The sequence below is a fragment of the Cebus imitator genome, unplaced genomic scaffold (genome assembly GCF_001604975.1).
Source record: "Cebus imitator isolate Cc_AM_T3 unplaced genomic scaffold, Cebus_imitator-1.0 Scaffold280, whole genome shotgun sequence".
Taxonomy (NCBI): domain Eukaryota; kingdom Metazoa; phylum Chordata; class Mammalia; order Primates; family Cebidae; genus Cebus; species Cebus imitator.
In genome coordinates, this window is record NW_016107595.1 from 391959 (window position 1) to 412772 (window position 20814).

The 20814-nt window shown below is 50.8% G+C and overlaps 1 protein-coding gene across 8 annotated transcripts in view; it reads right to left on the bottom strand.

Moving 5' to 3' along the window:
- Positions 1 to 20814, bottom strand: part of EPS15L1 (epidermal growth factor receptor pathway substrate 15 like 1) — a 121143-nt gene that overhangs the window by 41505 nt on the left and 58824 nt on the right. For all 8 annotated transcript variants that reach the window (XM_017501177.2, XM_037728736.1, XM_017501182.2 and 5 more), the window contains 6 exons: positions 19334 to 19490; positions 18936 to 19021; positions 15368 to 15440; positions 7116 to 7277; positions 6270 to 6467; positions 4869 to 5033 (listed from right to left, as the gene is read on the bottom strand). In XM_017501177.2, coding sequence (XP_017356666.1) covers positions 4869 to 5033; positions 6270 to 6467; positions 7116 to 7277; positions 15368 to 15440; positions 18936 to 19021; positions 19334 to 19490 — 841 coding nt within the window. The remainder of the gene's footprint in view (positions 1 to 4868; positions 5034 to 6269; positions 6468 to 7115; positions 7278 to 15367; positions 15441 to 18935; positions 19022 to 19333; positions 19491 to 20814) is intronic.

Here is a 20814-nt window from a genome sequence, read left to right on the forward strand (position 1 = left end):
ACACTTTTGCAGCGGGAAGTAGACTGAACAGGGTGGGTTTGTCATATCCATGGGAACAAGGCAGTTGGTTTAGAAATAAGGACTATGTTTTGGTTAATAAAGACACACCCTCCGTGAAAACATGAATGTTTCACTGTGATATTAAAAAAACAGCACAACACCCGCAATGATTTGGCAGACACTCTGGCATCCCTGTGTGGGGCTCACAAGCCAGTCCAGTATTCCAACCGACCAAAACGAAATCATTAAAAAGCTGGGGCTTCCACGAAAATAGGGACCATGGTTTGGGGCAATGATATCAAAGGTCCAAAAGAAAGTTTCCTAGCAAGGGTGCCACTGCTCTGGGGCGGCCAACTTAGGGGTGAGGGACAGTTCTGAGAGGTACAAAGTTAAGACGAGCCTCCGGTCTGGGCTGTGAATAGTGTGAATCAGCTGAGTGCCTCTTCCTCAGCTCCAGCTTCGGGAGAATGCACCCACACCCCTGCCATCTGATAAATATGGAACGGTTTTTCTTACCTGGGAAAGATTAGCTGGAGCCTCCAACACAGGGCTTCCCAAGGTGGGGAAACCGAACCAGGTTCCTAGACAAGTTAACACAGAGGTCTGCAAGCACCGCAGCTGGAGACGGTGCTGAGTGGACGTCAGGTGCTGACGACCACTAGACAAGTTAACACAGAGGTCCGCAAGCACCGCAGCTGGAGACGGTGCTGAGTGGACGTCAGGTGCTGACGACCACTAGACAAGTTAACACAGAGGTCCGCAAGCACCGCAGCTGGAGACGGTGCTGAGTGGACGTCAGGTGCTGACGACCACTAGACAAGTTAACACAGAGGTCCGCAAGCACCGCAGCTGGAGACGGTGCTGAGTGGACGTCAGGTGCTGACGACCACTAGACAAGTTAACACAGAGGTCCGCAAGCACCGCAGCTGGAGACGGTGCTGAGTGGACGTCAGGTGCTGACGACCACAAGACACACACAGGCCCAGCGAGCGTCTGATGGGGTTCTCGGACGCGGTTAAAGACGGAGAAGTCCTACTCTAAGGAAGCCAGGAGGCCCACGTGGAAAATCCACCTTTCACACTGCCCAGGGAAGAAGGAATATATTTGTTCCAGAAGAAAGAGAGGGATCACGACCTGGGTAAAGCAGTGAGTTAAGAACGCCAGCTTGACCTCCGAATGAAAGCTTCTATTTAATTTTTTTGCTTGTTTTTAAAGTAGGATCTCACTATGCTGCCCAGCCTGGAGGGCAACAGCTATTCACAGGTACGCTCTCACGACTGATCAGCATGGGAGTTTGACCTGCTCCGTTTCTGACCACCGCAGCTTTTCCACTCCTTAGGCAATTGGTGGTCCCCCGCTCCCAGAAGGTACCATATTGATGACTAACTTAGTATAGATACCCAATCAGCATAGCATATAAAGCCCAGGACTCCTGGGCTGAAGCGATCCTCCTGCCTTAGCCTCCTGAATAGCTGGGACTACAGGAACCCGCCACCACACCTGGTTCCATTTAGTTTTTAATTGGCATTTATTTACAAGGTGTTTTGTTTTTTTTTTTTTTAAATTCAGTATTTTCACTTGTCACTTGGAAGACTGCCAAATAACAGTAAACAATGGCAGAGAAGAGACCGAGGTTCTGGGAATGCTGGCTGCAGGCCCCCTGCACTGACAGTCAGGCCTGCAATCACTTTCTCAGGAGTTACTGGCCTGAAGCCACAATTACTCCTTCCCCTTCCAAGGGGAAGCCTAAGACCCCAGCAGGATTCAGGAGGTCAGGGTCACTAATGGTGGTTTTAATTCCATTGCACAGAATCAGAGTGGGAAATGGATTTCCCTGTTACAAAGACACCATCAACTCTAGCCCCTGCAGACCACCTACCAAGGAGAACAGACCCATCTGCCAACTTGGGGGACACGAGCACAGCAGACAAGGGCCAGGATGAATGACCCAGCCCTTCGCAGAGGTGAAATATCTTGAGCAAGTACAGCAACCAGTGTGAAGTTGTGCCCTTCTTAGGAAATATGTGTGGCAACTCTGAAAGGGGGCTGAACAAGCTTCTGTGACATTCCTGCCCTTTAGAGGAGTGCTGGGCAGCAGGGCTGTGCTGGAGAATCAGTTCTCTCAGAAAAACCTCTGGTTTAGAGCTTCTGCCAATTCCTGTGGTGTAGTCTCACCATGGTTGATTTCAAGTTTCTAAGCAACCAGCTAACAAGTTCCTGTTTTTTGTTTTCGGGGTTTTTTAAGAGATGGCGTCTCACTGTGTCACCCAGGCTGGAGTGTAGAGGCACACACCTGGCCTCAAGCAATCCTCCCACCTCAGCCTCCCAAAGCACTGGGATTACAGGTGTGAACCACTGTGCCCGGCCGGTTTCTATTTAATAATTCATTCTGGAAAGTCAATAAAAACTGCCTCCAGCATGCTACTGGGGCTGGATGTAACAGATGATCTAATCTTTCTTAATCTGTCCTCAGTAAGGCTTACCTCTGGGATGATTTATTAGCTTCTCTCTACAAGCTGATTGGATGGTGAGCAAGAGGCCAATATTCCCATAATCAGATGAGAGACAAGAAATGAATATGGCTTTAAGAACCCTGACTTTAGGTGGGTGTGGTAGCTCATGCCTGTAATCCCAGCACTTTGGGAGGCCGAGGTGGGCAGATCACCTGAGGTCCAGAGTTCAAGACCAGCCTGGGCAACACTGCAAAACCTCGTCTGCACTAAAAATACAAAAATTAGCCAGGTGTGGTGGCACATGCCTGTGATCCCAGCTACTCAGGGGGCTGAGGCAGGAGAATCACTTGGACCAGGAGGTGGAGGTTGCAGTGAGCTGAGGTCATGCCACTACACTCCAGCCCAGGAGACAGAGCAAGACTGTTTCAAAAAAAAAAAGAAGAAGAACCCTGACTTTTGAGATAAAATCACACTGTGTGAGCTTCACATGGAATTTAGTAACTTGAATAGAACTGTCTGGATATGTGAAGCTCCAGATGCATCACTACGGATTCCCTTTTCTCAGGGACCTAAACCCCCCAACTTTTTCCCACAAGGAGAGCCAAGACAGCTCTCTCTCGGCTCTGAAGCAGTCTTGAAGTGTTCAGGAGTAAACCGAAATCTCTCTTCAAAGTATTTATTAAGAAATGGAAAACAGCCAGAAAAATGCTTTGAAAATTGTATTTGTACAACAAGATAAAGATGGTTTTCTTTCAGACACCGGTTGCAAGTTTCCATGTAACATATCTGATATCTACATTCTCAGATTAATTGACTCTCATGTAACCTTTGTCCTGCCCAAAAGATGAACAAAAATAACAAGAAAGGTAAAAATCTGTCTTTGGAGTTGGGGGGATCACTGGCCACTTGCAAACTGCCACTTCACTGCCAACTCTTATCCAAGAAAACTGATTTCTAAAAACTTGCAAAAGGGACATTTAAGAGGAAGCTGTTCTCTGAACGAAGACTGAACAGGACAAGCAAAAGCGGTGCCAGGGAGACAATGCCAGATGGGGAAAGCAGGAGCCGGGTTGTGAGGTGGAAACACACACGCCAAGAGCAGCCAGGGAGCAAAGCGAGGAGTTCTGGCTTCTCGTAATTCATGAAGAATGAATCTCATTGTTTAAATTTAGACGATAAAGCTGATGATGACGGGCCCGGGGGTGGCTATGGAAGCCACCTCATTGCAAGACCAAAGAAAAGAGTCTGGGAGGAAAGAGAGAGGCAGTATACCCAGCGGGGGCCAGACACAAGAGGCAGATGAGCTCGCCAGCAGTGACTTCCTAGCAGCCCAGGGGAGTCATGAGCTTCCCCATAAATCCTTGGGACTGAGGACTTGGCTGCTGAGAAAAGAAACACATCAAGCATTGAACATAAAGAGGCGAGTCTGGTGTTGAGAGAGCACGAGTGCTTACTCGTATTCCAGGGAGGAAGAGGAATCCATGACATACACAGGCCCAGGAGTGGAAAGGCTCCAGGGAGGAGCCCTGGGAGAGAGGGTCGCAGCATGGAGAGGGCTGCTGAAGGCAGCAGAGCACCAACGAAACATCCAGACCCGCGCGGCCCAGCCCGTCCGCTCCCACACAGCACAAAGACGAAATGGGAAACCGTGTGTCCCTGGGTTCAAGGCTGCAGGGGCAGGCTCTGGTGTGAACAAGGGGGATGTGACCATCTAAGCAAAAGGTCACACCTGTCTGGGTATCAGGGGCTCGAGAGCCCTCAAAAATCTAAGGGGCCGACAGTCTGCTGCCCCAGGCCTGATCACAACTCCAGCATCATGAGGTCAGAGTATAGTGCAGAGGTTTTTAAACATAACCAAAATTTCAGGAGAGGTCAATTCTTAGTTGAAACAGCAACACCCTGGGGGGACTGCTTGCCATTATTTCGGGATCTTTAGGGACACATTTTCTTTTTGAGACGCTCCTTGTGGAAACACACATGCACGTAGACACACATCCCTCAGATGCACGTAGACACACATCCCTCAGATGCCCCCCTGCTCCCCAATTAGTAGAATGTAGGGTTTCCACAATGAGCAGAACCGGATCCAATTTTGGTTAAGTTTCAGAAGCCCTGTGAATTTGGGCGGTTGGCCCAATGTAAACGCTTCCGTAGAGATGGAGGACTTTCGAAACAGGTTTTGAAAGGATCCAGGCCTATCTTGGGCTTTGTTCTGGAGGCCAGGATTCAGCATGGCCACCTGTGCCAGGCTGTGGGGCCTGGTGTGAATGTGCAAAGTGGCAGCAAAACAAGAGACAGCTGCCTGCGCTTGGATGGAACCAACGTTGGCCATGAACAAGTCTGGCAGGTGGGACGTTCTGCTGTCACACCAGGGGACCAGAGCCCCAGACTGTAATATGTTTATTCAACCTTTACCATGGCTCCAAAACCGCCCCTCTCTGCCAGGGAGACGCCTTCGCTCAGGTCAGACAGGTCGGTCAGGCTGGTGCCGTGGGCTCCGTCGAGCACCTGGTCATACTGCTCCAGGCTCCTGTGGGCCTCCTGGCGGCTTTCATGCAGCTGAGAAAGTTTGCTCCTTGCCTGTGCAACAAAGACATCATCAACATTAAGCAGGGTCAGGAAAACATGTCAGGAAAGACATTTTGTTTTTTAAGACACAGGGTCTCACTTCATCACCCAGGGTGGAGTGCAGTAGAGTGATCATAGCTCACCGTAACCTCCAGCTCCTGGGCTCAGGAGCTCCTCCTGCCTCAGCCTCCTGAGTAGCTGGGACTATGGGCACACACCACCGCCTATATTTTTGGGCAACATAGCGAGACCCCATCTCTACAGAAAATTTTTAAAATTCTGTATTTTTGTGTAGAGATGGGGTCTCGCTATGTTGCCCAGTCTGGTCTTGAACTCCTGGCTTCAAGTGATCCTCCTGCCTCAGCCTCCCGAAGTGCTGGGAGGGTAGGTGTAAGGCACTGCACTGAGCCAAGCAAGATATCTTTGCTCCTGACACCCACCCACAAACTCTAAGGACTAGAAGAGAAAACACTGAAGGTAATCCTACAGATATTAACCAAAAAGCACAAGAAAGGGTGGTAAATCTCTGAGTGGTCCATGTTTGCAAACAACTGTGGCCTGTAAACTGGCTAACAGAGCACAGACAGAGACCAGTTCAGTTGGGAAAGGAAGCATGCCTGGCCAGTCCGACACAGGCTGAGGAGGGGCCAGTGCCACAGACCCTCTGCAGACTGGATGCCCAGGGCCAGGACGGAGGCCTTCAACCACTGCCCACAGGAGAGCAGGGAAGGGCAGTGGCTGCAGGCCACGACAGCCAGCGCCACCCTGGATTGGGAAGAGGGTGAGGGCGCCTCAGGGAGCTTAGAAACAGGGGTCTTGCATGGGGCGATGCTCCAGGGTGGTGCCTCCTGAACACACCAGTGGCCATGGAGGACAAATCTGTTCTCTTGCCCAGGGACAAAGAAGTCATCCTCTGACTTTGTCCCTCTTGTCTGTGTGAGGGCCAGGCTGGAAGGAACCCAAGCTCTCTCCGCATGAGCCATTAACTGAACCCGCCCTGACTACCCCCTGAAGACACTGTGTGCGAAGCGGAGGAAAGTGCACCCCTCCAGGCCAACGCCAACACTGTCTGGAATGTGCCCTGGAGAGTCCTCTGCCCTGCGCCTCCAGGCCAGCACCACAGCCTCCCAAAAGAGACCCTCATGTAAGTAACAAGGGTGAAAGCAAAGGAGTCCAGCAGTGGCAGTCCGCGCCCCTGGGGCTCGCTGGTCCCTGGCACCTGGCAGGGACCTGACTCCACAGAAGTACCTGGTTGATCTCGTCTTGAGTTGACTTCAGGGACTTGATGATGGTCTCCAGCTGGACTCGGCCGGCCTGAATGCTCTGCTCTAGCTGGGTTTCTTCCTGCTGCAATCGATTCAGCTCTGACTTGGCTCGGTTCAGATCATCTTCCTGGGACTTTAAGTCAGATTCCTGAGACTGGATTTGCGTTTTCAGTGATGAAATCTGAAAGGAGATGTTAAAAGATTTTAAAGGGATTCGCAGTGTGGGTATTCCGAGGAAGAATTCTTAACCCCATCCCTGAAACAAGCTAATCCAGGGAGGCAGGCACCTAACCCAACCGCGGACACCTGGCTTCCATACAGTCCTCTTTCTATAGCCAAAATAGAGACACAAACAAAAAGGCAGACAGGCTCATCCCGCTGTGGCTAACAGAAGATCACTTTGGAATAATGAGGGGTGTGACCAAGCATGAACAATCTGTCCGTCCCTGCAAGGCTGAGGGTACCCATAGAGTTTTCTGAGATTGCAGCCTCTAGGATCTGTGTGGAGCCTCAGAGACACCTGAGGCGGGGAGACTGGCACCCTGGAACTCCCTGTGTTGTAGGGCACAGCCCGGGAGGGGTGTGTTCAGGGCACAGGTTCACAGGAACCAAGGCCATTCACTTATACAACCTGACCTCTAGGAGCACAGGGGGTGGCCAGGAAGCCAAGCCACAGGTGCTCAGACACTTATCCACATGGTGCTTGGGCAATTCTATTGGCGTGGAGGGATGTCTCAGTGCTGCATTCCCAGGCAACACGAGCTCGGGGGAGCCCTGGGGAAGCCTCGCCCATGCGCAGGACGCCACCCTGGAGGTGGCCGGGACCCACCATCTGCGTCTCGTCCTGGCACTTCTGCCGCACGTCACTCAGCATGTCTCGGAGCTTGGCCTTCTGCTGGTCCATCTCGTCCAGGCGGTCTTGAGCATCTTGTTTCTGAGCCTCGAGCTCCTGCAAACTGCTTGTTTCTCGGTCTAGGTCATTTTGTAATTCCTGGGGAGGAGTTGCAGAGATTTATGTGAGGATAGTAAAAATGAAGTGTGTCCAAGATAACACAGGGGCAGCCTGGGCCAGATGCCTGAGGGAAGCCTCCAAAACCACCCACCAGGACTGTGCTCAGAGCCAGCATTCTGTGCACACCCATGGCCAATGTGTGCCTCTTGGGCTGGAGGCCCAGGTCCAGTCTCTCACCAGCTCCCTCAGCAGGTATTTCCTGATGGCCCAACAGAGGCCAGGTACCAGAGAAGGGGCTGGATCCCTGTGAGAAAAAGGCCCCAGCTCCCAGATGATGAGCAGATGTGGCTTTAGAGGGGAACATCACCAAAATGCAAATAAATGGGGACAAATGGCATCAAGGGGTCACAGGGAAATTGCAGTCACACCTTGTGGGTGGGAAAGATGCCCACAAAGGCAGCACTGAGGGTGGTGGCAACAGGTGAGCAGGTGCCAGGCAGGTGAAGAGCCAGGGGCAGAACCACAGGGGCCCCGGGATCGGGGGCTGTCGCACTCCAGCTAGAGCAAAAGCGAGTGGGTGGAGGCACTGAAGCTGTACCCCGCAGGCCACGCCAAGGAGGCTGTGCTGGGGAGCCCAGCAGGATGTGTGTGCATGGGAGGCGGGACACCATGATTCTATTTCTGAAGTACCCTCTGACCCCGTGGAATGGATCCAGATGGTCAGCCCAAGGCTTCAGCGCCCCATGATTCCACTTCTAGGAAAAGCATCCTGGAGACATATGACGTGTGCAGAGGCACACAATGCCTGTGACAACAAAATCCGTAAATAATGCAGATGTCTAAGGTGCTGGCTGGAAGGTTCCAACACAGCCCACACTGTGGGATGCTCCTTGGCTATGGAATGGGATGGCGCTGTGCACTCTACCTTACAGCGGGATGTGAGCACATCGCATCTGTGCAATCAGGAAGGGGAGGGTATGTGTGATGTGCACCGACCTTTCTGGAAGGCCTCTGCCAGGAGCTCATGAACAGTACCTCTGGGGAAGGGGGACACCCAAGGGGAGGACAGAGGCTTCTCACCTCCTGATTTTCAACCACGCAAATGCATGATCTGTCTTTAAGATAAATAACCAAAGCTGAAATAGCTCAACAGGCATTGTGAGAAGCCCCCTCCCTCCAGCTGCCATGTGGAGCGTGGTGCAAGGGGCCATCAGGATGCAGGGACTGCAGGGGCCCTGGGTGGGGTGCAGGGACTGCAGGGGCCCTGGGTGGGGTCCAGGGAGCAGCAGCGGCAGCCGGAGCCTGAGTGAGGTGGTGGTCATGAGAGTGGAGAGGAGGGGTGGGTTTGCAGGGAGCCATGGCTGGGGCGGTAGGGCTGAGTCCCAAGGCCAGCCTGGGCTGCTGGGGTGGCTGGTGCCATAAGATGAGAAAACCAGAGGTGGCCAAGGGTCTCCCTTGTCCTCACTATGGGGATAAAACGTCATGGCACGTCCCCACCTTGACAGCCAAACCATGCTTTGGGAAGCTGGGGTCTCCCTGCCCCTGGCCTTGCACTTGTGGGCTAGATCTGGAGGGGACAACCAGAGTCACTTCTAAACGTGTTCAACGGGAAACTCAGGAAAAAGACTCCAGCAAGTGCACCAAGAAGGGAAGACACTGGAAACACAGAGTCAGGTACGTCAGCACTGAGATGGTATTTAAAAATGTGAGAATGGCTGAGGTGTTCCAGTGGGGGGAATGGGGAGAGCCCGAGGTAGCCCAATGCTTCAAGCGAAGCTCCCACCAGGGATGGAAGCCTCTAGAGTCTCCTAAGTCTAACCCTGACCCCCACCACCGAGTAACCGGGGGCTCCAATGCCTTTGGCCTCCCCAGACAAGGTCCCTCCTTTACATCCCCCTCAATACAAACCAAAGATGACAAAATGTGTATACCACACACTTCATGCAGAGAGCACAGAGAATATTTGCCCAGAAGAGGCATGACAGGAGGATGAGAGGGAGCTCACTGGCCACATGCCGGGTACTCAACATCAGCTGTTGAAATTCTCACCCTCAAGATGATGGTATTAGGTATGGGGCCTCTAGGAGGTGATTAGGTCATAAGCGTATAGCCCTTATGAGTGGGATCCATGGCCTTATAAAAGAGTCCCCAGGCTGGGCTCAGTGGCTCACACCTGTAATCCCAGCACTTTGGGAGGCCGAAGCGGGGGATCACCTGAGGTCAGGAGTTCAAGACCAGACTGGCCAATATGGTGAAATCCCGTCTCTACCAAAAATACAAAAAATTACCTGGGCACGGTCACGAATGCCTGTAGTCCCAGCTACTCAGGACGCTGAGGCAGGAGAATCGCTTGAACCTGGGAGGCAGAGGTGTCAGTGAGCCAAGATTGAGCCACTGCACTCCAGCCTGGACAACAAAGTGAGACTCTGTCTCAAAAAAAAAAAAAAAAAAAAAAAAAAGAGGTCTCAGAGAGCTGCCTCGATCTTTCCATTGAGTGAGGACACAACAAGAAAGTGCTGTCTATGAAGCAGGATGCTGAAGCTGCAGGCACCTTGATCTTGGACTTCCCAGCCTCCTGAACTGTGAGCAGTAAACCTGTGTTGTTTAGAAGCCACCCAGTGCATGGTATGTTGTGACAGCAAGCTGAATGGACTAAGATGCACAGACCGGGTCAGTGTCTGCAGTGACAAAGGTGCTCAGGGTACCTTGCCACTTCTCTAAGAGGGTTCTCACAGTCTAAGCCTCCTCAGAGCTCCTGCCCTACTCACTCTTGACTTTCCCTTCCCTCTCTTTTCCCATCCCCAGCATTATTATTATTATTTTTTTTTGAGACAGAATCTCACTCCATCACCCAGGCTGGAGTATAGTCTCAGCTCACCGCAACTTCCACCTCCTGGGTTCAAGGGATTCTCGTGCCTCAGTCTCCCGCGTAGCTGGGAATACACGTGCATACCATCACACCCAGTTGGGGGTTTTTTTTGTTGTTTTTTTTGTTTTGTATTTTTAGTATAGACTGCATTTCACCATGTTGGCCAGGCTGTTTTCGAACTCTGGGCCTCAAGTGATCCGCCCACTGCAGCATCCCAAAGTGCTAGGATTACAGGCATGAGCCACCACACTCGGCCTCTTTTCCCCTTCTTGATTCTTGCTTTCTCTCTCCCTAATATAGAAATCCATAAAACTGAAATACACAATTGTTTAAACCTTGCTGGGTAATTTTTGGCATGTAGTTTCTCCGCCATTTAGGGAACTGAGCTGCAATTTCCCTCAGGGCAGTCTCCGTCTTCCCCCCTCACAGAAAAAGGTCATTGCTCAGACAGGCCACAGCATAGCCAACCCCCCAGCCATCAATGTGACCACTCCAGGATTCCCTTAGACACTAGTGGAGACCCTGGGCCAGAAGTGGTGGCTACTAATGGGAAGGGAACTGTGTCTCTGAACCCCTGAACCAAGGCGTAAGTCTAACAAGTTTTGGGGGTGATAACACAGAATAACTGAAACAGAGTTAGCTGTGGGAGTCAGGGATGCAGGGTGGCCACATCTAGGGAAAGTGATAGATACGGGAGGGGAAGGCGGGAAGAGGGTTAGGCCCAGTGGGGTAGCTCTGGACACCAAGTGACAACAGTGTGGAACTGAAGGAATCTGGACCTCATGCCACAATGGAGAAGAAGCCATCAGAAAGTCCCAAAGGGACAAAGACCCACCAACTTGAGGTTAGCAAAGGGAGCTCCAAGCAAAGAGAAGACAAAAATAACCCTGACAGTCCCCAGAATCCACGCAATCCCTATCAGAATCCCAGCTGACTTCTTTGCAGAAACAGACAAGCCAATTCCAAAATTCACATGGGGCTGGGCACAGTGGCTCACGCCTATAATCCTAGCACTTTGGGAGGCCAAGGCAGGTGTATCACCTGAGGTCAGGAGTTTGAGACCAGCCTGGCCAACATGGTGAAACCCCATCTCTATTAAAAATACAAAAAATCAGCCAGGTGGGATGGCAGGTGCCTGTAGTCCCAGCTACTCAGGAGGCTGACGCAGGAGAATTGCTTGAACCCAGGAAGCAGAGGTTGCAGTGAGCCGAGATTGCACCACTGCACTCCATCTAGCCTGGGGGACAGAGCAAGACTCTGTCTCAAAAAAAAAAAAAAAAAAAAAAAAAAAAAAAAAAAAAAAAAAAAAAAAAAAAAAAAAAAAAAAAAAAAAAAAAAAAAAAAAGAAAAGAAAAAAAAAATCATATGGAAACGCATGGGACTCAGAATAAAAAAAAAATCATATGGAAACGCATGGGACTCAGAATAGCCACGACAATCTTGACAGAAAAAAAAAAAAAGTTGGAGGATGGCTACTTCCTGATTTCAAAACTTCTACAGAGCTGCAGTAATGAGCCAGTGATGGACTGGCATGAGGAGAGGAAGATGGGTCAATGGGATAGAGCTGAGGGTCCAGAAATAAATGCACACAGCTACAGTCAACTCATCCTTGACAAGGATGCCAGGGCCACTCAACAGGCAAAAGAAGAGTCTCTTTGACAAATGGCACTGCCCCAGCATGGTGGCACACGCCTATAATCCCAACACTTCGAGAGGCCAAAGTGAGAAGATCATTTGAGGCCAGCCAGGTGTTTGAGATGAGCCTGAGCAACAGAGCAAGACCCCGTCTCTAAAAAAAAAAAAAAAAAAAATTTTTTAATTAGCTAGGTGTGGCGGTGTATACCCTGCAGTCCCAGCTACTCAGGAAGCTGATGCAGGAAGATCCCTTGAGCTAGGAGTTTGAGGCTGCAGTGAACTAGAATCGCATCACTGCACTCCAGTCAGCGTAACAGAGCAAGACCCTGTCTCTAAAAACAATATTTTCTAAGTAACATAATAAAAACAATGGTACCAGGACAACTGGATGTCCACATGCAAAAGAATGACGTTGCATCCCTGCCTTATACCATGTACAAAAATTAACTAGAAACGGGTCAAAGACTTGCATGTAAAAGCAAAAACTATAAAAGTCTTAGAAGAAAACACAAGGGTACATCACGTGACCTGAGATTTGGCAACGGGTTCTCAGCTGTGACACCAAATCCAACAGCAGCAAAAAAAAAGAACAAACTGGACTTTACCAACATTAAAAACTTGTGCTTCAAAAGACACCATCAAAAATGTGGAAAGACAGCTGGGTGCAGTGGCTCACACCTGTAATGCCAGCACTTTGGGAGGCTGAGGCAAGCGCATCACTTGAGGTCAGGAGTTCGAGACCAGCCTGACCAACATGGAGAAACTCCATCTCTACTAAAAGTACAAAATTAGCCATGATAGCATATGCCTGTAATTCCAGCTACGTGGGAGGCTGAGGCAGGAAAATTGCTTGAACCTGGGAGGCAGAGGTTGCTATGAGCCAAGATTGCGCCATTGCACTCTAGCCTGGGCAGCAAGAGCGAAACTCCATCTCAAAAAAAAAAAAAAAAGACAATCCAGAGTGGACTCTCAGTGGATGCTGAGAAGGTATTTGCAAGTCACACATCTGACAAGGACTTCTACCTAGAAATGATTAAGAACTCTTCAAAATCGGCTACAGGCCTGGCAATGTGGCTCCTGCCTGTAATCCCAGCACTTTGGCAAGCCAAGGTGGAAGGATCACCCGAGGTCAGGAGTTTGAGACCAGCCTGGCCAACATGGTGAAACCATGTCTCTGCTAAAAACACAAAAATTAGCTGGGTATGGTGGTGCACATCTGTAATCCCAGCTACTTGGGAAGCTAAGGCAGGAGAATCAGTTGAATCAGTTGTCCAGCCTGGACAACAGAGTGAGACTCCATCTCAAAAAAAAAAAAGAAAATTCCACTATAAAAAGAACCCAATTAGCCAGGCGTGGTGGCACATGCCTGTAAGCCCAGCTACTCGGGAGGCTGAGGCCCAAAAATCATTTGAACCCAGGAGGCGGAGGCTGCAATAAGCTGAGATCATACCCTTGTGCTCCAGCCTAGGCAACAGAGTAAGACTCCATCTCAAAAAGGCAATTTAAAAATGGGCAAGAAAAAAAACTTTTCAATATATAGAGGGCAAGGAATCAGAATTGATTTTTCCCCTAAGGCTACATACAGATGGCCAATAAGCACACAGAAAGATATTCGACGTCGCTAAGGAAGCATGAGGGACATGGCAATGAAACCCACAATGAGGCAGAGCTCCACACCCACCAGGACGACCAGAAGGAGAAATGGAAATTGGTAAGTGTTGCTGAGGATGTGCAGAAGCTGGCACCCCCATATGCTGCTTATGGGAATGTCAAATGGTGCGGCCACTTTCAAAAACAGTCCGGTAGCCCCTCATCAGACTGAACTATATACGGTTACCATGTGGCCTAGTGAATTCACTCTCAGGCATACACTTGAGATACAGGCAAACAGGTGTTCACACAAAAACTTGCAGACAAATGTTCCTAGCAACAATATTTACAATAGCCAACAAGTGGGAAAACCCAAACATCTATCAACGGAGAGACGGATGAGTAAAATGTGGCCCATCGTTGCCAAGCACAGTGGCTCATGCCTGTAATCCCAGTAGTCTGGGAGGTCAAGGCAGGCGGATTGCTTGAGCCCAGGAGTTCGAGACCAACCTGGACAACATACAAAAAAAAGTAAAAATTAGCCAAGCATGGGGGCAGGTGCATGTATTCCCAGCAACTCGGGAAGCTGAGGTGGGAGGATCACCTGAGTCTGGGCGGCAGAAGTTGCAGTGAGCCAAGGTTGAGTCACTGTAGTGTACCCTTGGCAACAGAGTGAGACCCTCCTCTTAAAACAAAAAATGTGGTCCATCCACACAATGGAATATTATTCTGCCACAAAAAGGAAGGCAGTGTCAAAAAGTTCATGCTACAATATGAATGACCCTCAAAAACATGATGTAGAGTGGAAGAAGCCAGCACAAAAGGTCACGTGTTGTATGAATCCACTGATAGGAAACGTCCGGAACTCCCAGGTATCCTCCTGAGATACATGCAAACAGGTGTTCACACAAAAACTTGCAGACAAATGTTCCTAGCAACAATATTTACAATAGCCAAACAGTGGGAAAACCCAAATATTCACCAATGGGAGGACTGGATGAATAAAATGTGGCATGTGGTGTCTGGGTGCAAATCCATACAGACAGAAAAAAGATGAGTGGCTGATGAGTGGCTGCCAGAGGCTACTGAAAGAGGAGAATGGGAAGTAACTGCTCAATGGGGAGGAGGTTTCCTTTTGGGTTAATGGAAAGTTAGTGTCAAACTCTTCCATTGACTGGAAGAGAACAGTTAATGATCAATCTTTCAGAAAGTAACTTTCAGGGTTGGATTTTTTGGTTTTTGTTTTTGAGACGGAGTCTCGCTCTGTCACCCAGGCTGGAGTGCAGTGGTGTGATCTCAGCTCACTGCAACCTCTGTCTCCAGGTTCAAGAAATTCTCCCGCCTCCGCCTCCCAAGTAGCTGGGATTACAGGTGCCCGCCACTATGCCCAGCTAATTTTTGTATTTTTAGTAGAGACGGGGTTTCACCATGTTGGCCAGGCTAGTCTCGAACTCCTGACTTGTGATCCACCCACCTCGGCCTCCCAAAGTGCTGGGATTACAGGCGTGAGCGACCATGGCCAGCCCCATATACTTTAAATTGTGTTCAGGTTATTTATAACACCTAATATAATGTAAATGCTATGTAAATAGTTATCATGTTGTATTATCAATTGGATTATTTTTTCTTTTTATTTTTTCAATCTGTGGTTGGTTGGGTCCAAGGACACAGAAGCCTTGGATACAGAGGGCCAACCTGTCTCAATTTTTAAGAAAGAGAAGCCACTGTCTATGGTTATAAGCAACTTTAAAAACTTCTCTCTCTCACCGGGCACGGTGGCTCACACCTGTAATCCTAACTCTTTGGGAGGCCAAGGCAGGAGAATCACTTGAGCTCAAGAGTTTGAGACCCTGTCTCTATTTGAAAAAAAGAAAAAAACTATTTTTTAAAAAAAACTTCATTCTGCAGCCCCCAGGAGCTCATGTTTCTATTCAGTGCGGACCCCCACCCCTCCCCACCACCAGCCAGGGAGGGAAGTTTTCCTGAACTACATTTAGCAAAAGGTAGATGTAACCCAAAAGAGCAAGGCCCTTACCTGTACCTCGCTGGTTTTCTGTCTTATTGCCTCTTCCTTTTCTCTAATGTCTTGTTCCAGTGAATATTTCTCCCTGAATGTTAAAAATATTTCATGTAAACAAGAGTGAATAGTTAAGTCTCCACTCCTTCTCAAGACCTGATTCCATTCGTCCCCACAAAAGCCTCTCTGTGTGCCGGCAGAAGTCTAAGAATGAGCCCCAGCGACTGCTCGCCCTGTACAGTCTACTGTGGGTAGATTGTGGGTAGGATCTGTGACCACCGGAGGCATCGCTCCCAATGTAACCACCCTCTAAAAGCAGCGCGTTTTCTCCCCCTGGTGGCCCAAGAGAAAGTCAGAAAAGTGATAAGGACCCAACACGCCCTTGCTGACTTTGAAGGTGGAGGGGCCACGTGAGGAGGGACGGGGCAGCATCCAGGAGCACAGAGCAGCCCTGGTAGACACTCAGCAAGGAAAAAGAGACCTCGAACCCCCAGCTGCAGGGAACTGGATTCTGCCAACACCTGAAAGAACCTGGAAACAGATTCTTCCCCTACAGCCTTCAACAAGAGCCCAGCCCAGCCGACACCCTGACCTCAGCCTATGACAGTCCAGGAGAGCCTTTCTGGACTACTTTTTTTTTTTTTAAGACAGAGTTTCACTCTTGTTGCCCAGGCTGGAGTGCAGTGGCATCATCTTGGCTCACTGCAACCTCCGCCTCATGGGTTTAAGCAATTCTCCTGCCTCAGCCTCCCGAGTAGCTGGGACTACAGGTGCATGCCACCACGCCTGGCTAATTTTTTGTATTTTTAGTAGAGACAGAGTTTCACCGTGTTAGGATGGTTTTGATCTCCTGATCTCGTGATCCACCTGCCTTGGCCTCCCAAAAGTGCTAGAATTACAGGTGTGAGCCACCGAGCCCGGCCTTTTTTTTTTTTTGAGACAGGCTCTTGTTCTGGCTAGACTGCAGTGGCGTGATCATAGCTCATTGCAGTCTTGACCTCCTCCCACCTCGGCCTCTTGAGTAGCTGGGATCACAGTTGTGTGCCACTAGGCCCGGCTAATTTTTTATTTTTAGTAGCCTAGGTCTCATTATATGGACCAGGCTGGTCTGGACCTCCTAAGCTCAATCAATCATTTTGCCTTGGCCTCTGAAAGCACTGGGATTACAGGCATGAGCCAAGGCACCCAGGCTTCCTTTATTTTTAAACTGAGATCTAATTTTTGCATGTATTCCTAGCACTGCTATAACAAATCACCAACTGGGTGGCTTGGAACAGGAAAAATTGATTACAGGTGTGAGACACAAGGCCCGGGGTTTAGTGCCCTTATAAGATGGACCCCAGAGAGCTCCCTTTGCTCCTTTTGCCCCAGGAGGCCACGGCAAGAAAGTGACTGTCCATGAATCAGCAAATGGGCCCTCAGCAGACCAGATCTGCCAGTACCTTGAGCTTGAACTTTCCAGCCTCCAGAACTGTGAGGAACATCTGATGTTTAAGCCACCCATTCAGAGTGGTTTGTCACAGCAGTCTGAATGGACTCAGATGCTCCTCTTGTGCCCAAAGAGGCTGCCTCAGGGACAGGAACTTCATGTGTCTAACAGACCCTGCTTTCTGCCCAGGGATCCAGGACTTGTGCAACAATAAGGCCACCTCATGGACATTTTGCCAGATACGCAACAACTATGATCATTGGAATATCCACTTCCACAAGCCCAGAAACTGACAATACAAAGTGCTCTTTAAACGGAAGGACCTGACATGTACTTGCTGGCTATGGCAGTGTAGAACCATAAGAGCAACGCTCAGCCCACACTCCCCATCCGAGGGATAATCTCAGAGCCACCTGCTCGGGGCTGCTGCAGGCCCCAGCCTCCTATGGACAGGTGCTCTGCACACATCAGCCTGTCACCTCCACAGTGGGGAAACAAGGCTCCTGGCTGCCTGAGGCCACCCTGGTGTGATTCACAACCCAGCGTCTCTTCCGAGACCCTGACCCTTGCATGACAGGGGCTCCCTCCATCCTTGGCCTGCCAGTCTTGAATCTCAGGCCTGCCCAGGCTCGAGGACGCTGGCCCAGCATCCTCAAGATGCCCTCAGCCTTGTCAGGCTGCACATGCTTGCTGATCACCAGTTTGAATAACATGGCCCCCAGGAGCCAGGATAGACAGCAGCCATCCGCCGCCCTGAGCATGAAGTGGGTTGTCTGGCTCAGGCTGCAGCTGAGGTTTTGTAAGCAGCCGCCCACCTTGGTCCCTTCCAAGACCTAACCTGCCTTCGATCATCAGGGCTCTGCTAACAGCACAAAACCAAGCCCAGCGGGGCTGGCAGAACGACCTCTGGGGATTCCCCCAGCTAGGACCAGGATCCAGCCCTCTCTGGGAAAGTCAAAGCTCTTTCCATTTTCAGGCAAGTAAACAATCTCTTTCCCACAGGGGGCAAAGAGCCTTTGGGCCTACTGCTTGGTGCCCCAAAGTCACAAGAGTCCACCCTGTCCTGGAATCAACTGGAAAGAGGATGTTGGCTGGCACAATGGCCTACGCCTGTAATCCCAGTGCTTGGGAGGCTAAGGCAGGAGGATCACTTGAGCTCAGGAGTTTGAGACCAGCCTGGGCAACATGGCAAAACCCCAGCTCTACAAAAAATACAAAAAATTTAGCCAGGCATGGTGGCATGCACCTGTACTATCAGCTACCTGGGAGGCTGAGTGGGAGGATCACTTGAGCCCAGGAGGCAGAGGGTGCAGTGAGCCGAGATCATACCACTGCACTCCAGCCTGGGTGACAGAGTGAGACCCTGTTTCAAAAAAAAAAAAAAAAATCTAGCCAGGCATGGTAGTGCATGCCTGTAGTCCTAACTACTCGGGAGGCTGAGGTGGGAGGATTGCTTAAGGAGCCTCCCAGGAGACGGAGGCTACAGTGAGCCATGATCACGCCACTATACTCCAGCCTGGTGACAGAGTGAGACCCTATCTGAAAAACACATAACGAAAAAGGATGTCATTCTTTAAGAGGATCCAGAGGGGAAGACAGGCAGTGACTGCATATCTTTCTACCAGACTCTGAAAGTGCAGACAGCCCATCTAAAGCCCTCATTTACACACGAGGAAACTAAGGCACTAGGCAAGGAAGGAAGCCAGACCTGGAGGCCCCTTCACACCCTCAGCTACAGGGTCCTACAGCTGCAGCTCCTAGCCATCTGAGACCCAACTGCTCCAGATATCAAGGATAACAAGAGCTTCCTGGCACTGGGGAGGGGCTGGTGCCTGGGGCTACTGAGCTGCCACCTGCCTGGAACCACACAGCTGCCACAGGCTCTAGCCACAACCTGCCGGAGACCACACAGCTGCCACAGGCTCTGCCCACAACCTGCCTGGGACCACACAGCTGCCATAGGCTCTGGCTGAGGCTGATTCAAATGGAAGATGTCATTCTTTCAGCCCCTTGAGCCAGTTTAGGACCTCAGAAGCTGTAGCTTTTCCTTCCTTCTGAATAAACCTGTGATGAGCAAACATCCACACGAGTCTCTGATATTTCTGACAACAACCTGGGAGAGTTTGGATGTGGAGGGAAGGGCTGTTTCCAACGTACCTTTGTAACTGGGCTATCTCTTGACTGATGTCATCGAGCTCCTTCACGCCAGTAAACTCCCCGGAGCCGAGAGAGCCCGAACTGTCCTAGAATCCAATTCAGAGGCAAGATCACAAATTAGCAACCTGTATCACCTGACAGGAGGCACCAGCAGGTCTCAGGCCCAGGGATACAATCATCTCTTTAGTACAGAGGGTGAGGTAGCAAAAGTGACAGCCCCCTGCCTGGGGAAATACCTGGGCAGCCACACCACCCTCCAGGGACCCCTGTTGGGGAAGGCAGGGACCATGGGGGGCACCCACCACCAACTGTGCGCTCATGTGTGCAACCAGTGCCACTTGGTGGCAGGCAGTGGGAAGGGACGTGAATACCCCCAGGGCGTGACCAGCACCACTCACCGGGCCAGGTGTGCCTCTCTCCGAGGGCGGGACCATGTCCGGCGAGAGGACTTGAGGGGGGTCGATGCCTTTACTGACCTTCTGCTGAATGAAATACATAGCTAACGCGAATTGGTCTTTGCTTAACTTCCCCGTTTGCCTCGTATCGGCCAGGGCCCTGGGAGAAACGTGGGGATGCTAATTACACATCACAGGCGCCGACTCAGCCTGAACACAAGTCACCGATCCCATGCTTTTCAAAAATGACAGCGACAAAAATGGCAGGGCGCAGTGGCCAGCCCCAGCTCCTTTCCTACTTCACATCTCCTTCCCAGGAAGTGGCCTGGGGTTCCCCACTTCCAGCATCCCCCACCCTAGGAGGTCTGTCGGGGCTGGAGAACCTGAGCCCTTCCCTGTGGGCTGAGGAGCCCACCTCTTGGGAAAACCTCACTAGGGCTGAGAGCTGCATCTGCCTCTTGCTTTGGTTTATCTCGTACGTGCGGCAGGCTGTGATGCCGCAGGCATGGAGTAGACCAGCCCTTCCATGGAAATGGGTGCTGAGGCCAAGCATCCACACGTGTGTTATTACTCAGCCTGTCCCTGCAGCTCTGGGTCATGTGAATGGCCCTCACCACTGGCCTTCAGTGGAGATGACAGCAGCACTTTGGGGTGTCATCATGATGAAGGAAGCATCAGCAACCACTCTTTCCTATTTGTGAACACAGTATTTATGTCTTCCCAGATTCCTGTATCCAAATCCTACCCCTCAATGGGATGGTGTTGGGAGGTGGGGCCTCTGGGAGGTGATGAGGTCATGAGGCAGAGCCTCATGAATGGGATTAGTGCCCTTATAAAAGTCTCCAGAAGGCTGTCTCTGCTCCTGTTGCCATGTGAGGACACAGGGAGTAGGTGGCCGTCTGCAAACTACGCAGTGAGCCCTCACAAGACACGCGCTCTGCAGGTGCCTGGATCACAGACCTCCACCCCACAGAGCTGTGAGAAACATCTGTTTCTAAGCCACTTTGTCTACAGCAGTTTGTCACTGCAGCCCGGTGGAGTAGGACAGGCACTCCTCTTGTGCCTATAAGGGGCTGCCATAGGTGCATGGCCATAATGCACAGGACGGTCCCCCACAACTAAGCATCCCCTGCCCAAATGGCTCTAAGGTGTCCTGAAAGATAGGCCAAGGCAGCACTTAAATAGCGGCACACAGTGCTCCCATGGAGCTGAGGTGAGAAGCTCCCCAACACTCATAATCAAGGACCAGCCAGGGCCAGGCGTGGTGGCTCCATTCCTGTAATCCCAGCACTTTGGGGGGCCGAGGTGGGTGGATCACCTGAGGTCATGAGTTTGAGCCCACCTTGGCCAACATGGCAAAATCCTGTCTCTACTAAAAATACAAAAATCAGCTGGACGTGGTGGCATGTGCCTGTACTCCCAGCTGCTCAGGAGGCTGAGGCATAAGAATCGCTTGAACTTAGGAGGCAGAGGTTGCAGTGAGC